This window comes from Microtus ochrogaster, unplaced genomic scaffold, assembly GCF_000317375.1.
Source record: "Microtus ochrogaster isolate Prairie Vole_2 unplaced genomic scaffold, MicOch1.0 UNK1743, whole genome shotgun sequence".
Taxonomy (NCBI): domain Eukaryota; kingdom Metazoa; phylum Chordata; class Mammalia; order Rodentia; family Cricetidae; genus Microtus; species Microtus ochrogaster.
The window spans coordinates 1-4523 of record NW_004950841.1 but is presented as its reverse complement, the minus strand read 5'-3'; the positions used below and the strand labels follow the sequence as shown (position 1 = coordinate 4523).

The 4523-nt window shown below is 54.7% G+C and overlaps 1 protein-coding gene across 1 annotated transcript; it reads right to left on the bottom strand.

Moving 5' to 3' along the window:
• Positions 1-6: 6 nt before the first annotated feature.
• Positions 7-4487, bottom strand: LOC101988627 (protein unc-45 homolog A). Its single transcript, XM_005372339.2, has 7 exons — positions 4044-4487; positions 3372-3672; positions 1975-2069; positions 1047-1188; positions 635-775; positions 294-421; positions 7-123 (listed from the first exon to the last, which is right to left on the bottom strand). Exons 1-7 carry the CDS (start codon positions 4136-4138, stop codon positions 30-32), a joined length of 996 nt encoding a protein of 331 aa, XP_005372396.2. The 5' UTR covers positions 4139-4487; the 3' UTR covers positions 7-29.
• Positions 4488-4523: the final 36 nt, after the last annotated feature.

The window sequence follows — 4523 nt, the reverse complement described above, 5'->3', positions numbered from 1 at the left end:
AGTCATGTATTATAGGTGGATGCTCAGGATCAGGAAGGAGTCGGAAAGCAGCTTACCTTGCCTCCTCCCTGGGCCACCACAGTGCCTCGATCCTCCACTTCTTCCACCAAAGCCAGGAAGACCCTGCAGGGAGAAGGCATGGTGGGCAGGTGGGGTCCAAGGCTCTGGGAGGCAGGCATTCCATTCTTCAGCTAGTAAGGCAACCAAACGCTCTAGGACTCCCACAGCACAGGTCCCTCTCCAGAGGCATGCAGCAGGCAGAGATGGGAGTTAGAAGAGGCAGGCTGGCTGACCTGGAGAGCAGCTCCCTACACGAGTTCGTCAGCACGGGGCTCTCCGTCTTCACCATACACGTCATGGCTGACACCACCCCCGCTGCCAGCAGCTTCTTCACACGAGCCCGCACGAAACTTGGTTTGTCCTACGAAAGAAGGCAGCTGAGGAACCCCTAGGGTACTAGACAGGGAAATATGGAGTCTTCACACAGCGGAGTCTGCTGAGTGTAGAAACAAACAGCCAAGGCACAGCTTGGAAACAGCCAGTTTAAGGGATAGCCTTCTGCTGGGGATTCCTCACCTGCTCAACTGTGCTAATAGCAGGTATCCCTAGGCCCTCCTAGCGTACCCATCCATACCTTAGGGTGCTGCTCAGGAACGTGCTGCTTGGCGTACTTGGCCAGCTCCACCATCTTGGGGTCGGGCTCCTCATAGTCATAGCTGTTGGTGCAGTTGACCAGAGCCGAGGCTACTGCAAAGAGCACTGGCCTCTCCTCGGACTGGCCAGGGTAGAAGGGCATTCAGCAGGGCAGCACGGCCTCTCTCCCACCCACAGAGCCCCACCTGGGACTTAGGGTGACACTGGGAACCTGCCTCAACCCCAGATTCAGAGCTCACAATCCCGGCTCTTAACTCCTCCGGGGCAACTGTGCGCCCAGACACTGTAGGCACCAAGGCCACACGAAGCAGCTAGCTGGCCCTGCATCACCAGGGACACTGGTGAGACCTGCCAACCCTAGGTTGACTGACAACAGGAACCCGCAGAGCTACCTTGCTGAGCTGGAACAGGGCCTTCAGAGCAGCCTCATCCTCCACAAATTCCTCCTTTACGTCGGCATCAAAGGTGAGGTAAGCCAGGCCTTCGACGGCCCAGCGCCGAGTGCCTGCGTCAATCTGGTCATTGCATAGCCACCTAGAGACATGGATGACAGCGGATGACCATCAGAGGCAGGAAGCCGGAGCCGGACATGGTAGCACGTGCCAGTCATCTCAGCACGCAGGAGGCAGAGACAAGGAGGGTCATAAGTTCTAGGACAGCTTGGGTTTAGGGAGACCCTATCTCGAAAAAACAAAATCCAGCAACAAGAAGCAGAAGTGGAAGCAGGAAGGAGTAACCTGGACAAGGAGGAGAGCCAGGAGCTTGGGCCTCCTGTGACACTGGAGCTGAGGAGCTAGGGTCTAGCAGGAGAGAAAGAAGCTCCACCTTCCACCCACATCCCGTTTTCAAAGTTGTATGCATACAACTCTCTGCATACACATGGCGGCCAGAGGAGGACGCCAGTGTCCTGCTGTCCCTCTCTGTCATCTTCCCTTGGAACAGGGTCTCTCACTGAAGGAAGCCACAGTGATCCTTCTGTCTCCGCCCACAGGGACACAGATGGCCACACCCAGTTTCTTCTTTTTCTTTTAATTATTTATTTATATTTTATGTGCATTGGTGTTTTGCCTGCACGTACATCTGTGTCAGATCCTGGAGTTACAGGCGGTTGTTAGCTGCTCTGTGGGTGCCGGGACTTGAACCTGAGTCCACTGAAGAGCAGTCAGTGTGCTCTTAACCACTGAACCATCTCTCCAGCCCCTACACCCAGCTTCCTAACATGGGTGTCTAAGGCCCCCACGCCTCCCCCAGCTGAGCATCTCTGCAGCCGCACAGCCGCTCTTAAGATCTGTCCACAAATGGAGAAATGTGATAACTCACTTCCGGCATTGCTTGGCCAGTTTGAGAGTCGAGCCTTCGGCAAACTGCTTCATGCTAAAGTCAGTCCCTCCAGCTGATCCGAGCTTACAGAGTCCCTGGAGGAAGAGGACAAGGACCAGCTATTTGGTGACTAGGATAGAGACAGCAGCCTGGCTCTTACCTGGCTGGGGATCCCTCCTGGGCCCTCTGTCGCGGCTCTTGGAGCAACCCAAACATTAATTAATCAACAAGTCCTCCGCAGGCAACAGTCACCTACTGAGGTGGCTACGGAACACACAGCCTGGTAAAACCGACACATTAGCTTTCTATATACTGAGCCCTTTCCACACTGACTGGTCTGCCCCTTTCATGTCCTTTGTAGCCAGGCAGTGGTGGCACACACCTTTAATCCGAGCACTCAGGAGGCGGAGGCAGGCGGATCTCAGTGAGTTTGAAGCCAGCCTGGTCTACAAAGAGTTCCAGGGCAGCCAGGACTGTTACACAGAGAAGCCCTGTCTCGAGAAGCCCTGTCTCGAAAGACCAAAATCAAAACAACAACAACAACAAAACAATCTTTGTGTCAGATATTGTGGTTCATACCTGTAATCTCAGCCCTGGGAAGGTAGAGGCAGAATGAGGAAATGTTTAAGGCCAGCCTCAGCCCCATAATGAGTTTGGGGCCAACCTAGGCTACTGAGATTCCAGCTCAAAAAAAAAAAAACGGAAAGAAAGACCCTGTACATTAGCCATGGCCTAAATTCTTACAAGACAGAGAAACCCAGGACAAATTGCCTGTGCTAGCCGATTTCTTTGTTAACTTCACACAAGCTGGATTCATCTGGGAAGGAACTCAGTTGAGGAATTGCCTCCATCGGACTGGCCTGTGGAAAGGCCCAGGTGGCTGTGAAGGATGCCATCTCTGGGCAAGTGGTTCTGAGGTGTATAAGAAAGCAAACTGAGCAAGCCATGAGGAACAAGCCCGGAAGCAGTGCCTGCTTCAGTTCCTGCCTCTGGGCTCCTGCCTGGAGCTCTTGCCCTGCCCTCCCTTTCTGATCTGAGCTGTAACATGGAATACAGTTTGTCCTCTCCAGCTGTGTTTGGTTGTGGTGTTTATCACGGCAACAGAAAACCAACAAGGACGGTGTCCGCGGAAAACCAGCCCCTACAGTGCTGACTGCAGCAGCTCACAGATGCTAGAAAGGCCTCAAACGTGCAGTTTCTGCTTCTCCATAGGCCTTTCTAACTGAGGGGACAGTATGAGGCACCCCGCACCCCTAGACATCACCTCCCCACTAGATCATAAGCCCCTCAGTGGCAGGAGCCAGCCCACTCCCGTAGTCCCAGGGAGGTGCTGTGTCTACTTCTCAGGGGACGCCAGCTGACCTGGTCTGACTGCCCACCCTGGCCTCCCGTCTCACCACTAGGGCCCTGATGCGGATGCTGTCCCTCTCGCTGCACTTGTAGAGGTCCTTGAGCAGAGAGACACCGTTGGCAGTGATGAAGGAGGCCCGCTTGGCTTTGCCGGCTGCGTGGATCAGCGCCTCCACTGCCACCAGCTGCTCTTCCTCCTGCTCAGAGGCGCACAGAGCGATCACGCTCTCCATGACGCCGCTCAGCTCCAAGGCCCGATTGCCGGCATCACATGGGCCCTGCAGAAGGCAGGACACTGTCTGGATGGCTCGCAGCTTCCCGGCCAGCCCGTGGCCCTCAAACCAGCTCCTGAGGGGCACAGAGCGACAGCTGTCATGGGCAGGCACACATAAGGGGCCTCTTCTTCCCAGCTCCCCTATCTATGCTAGGTGGCCGCTTGGCGCTACTTATCCTGAAAACCTGCCAAGGGAAAGACTGGCCATTTCATAACAGCAACCACCAATTTCCATTAACTACCCCCCACTTGAGCTGGTGACATACCACCAGAAATAAGTGGTCATGGTGTCTCTTCACCGCAACAGAAAAGCAACTAAGACATAGGTAGGAGGTGCTGGGGATCACTTTAGTTTTCTAGTCCTCCCTTCTGGCTGCCCTCCATGCTGAACGCCGGTCGCTTTCCGGCTGGCACCCCTGGCAGCGGGAGCAGCGGCCTCCCTCACCTGATGTAGTTCTCACAGAGCCGGTGGAAGTTTTCCCTCTCGGCGTCACACTTGAGGTCATCGAAGAGCTTGCTGAGGAGAATGGAGGCGCTCATGCGGCTGTTGGCTGTCACTGTGAGCTCCCCAGCACCATCCTGCAGGGAGCCCCCCACTTCCAGAATCTTTTTCAGACCTGGAAAGACACTCCATTCAGACAGTGCCTCCACTGGTGTCCACCCCTAAAGGAAGAGCCAGCCTTGGAGATGCAGAGAAAAGCAAGGCCGCCTCTCTGTCAGGAAGGTCAGAGTGCAAACAGAGGCATGGCAGAGGTGAAGCCATGGGGTTCAAAGGAGCCTGGCGGTGGGCGTCAGGCAGGGCCTTCACAAGTCCTTTCTTATTTATCCTTTTGGGAAAATGAGAAGTATAAGTTGCTATGTTCTGATTTAATTGTCTTTTTCTCTGAGAGCAGTAGTAACACAGAGTCACTAAGAAAAACAGGCC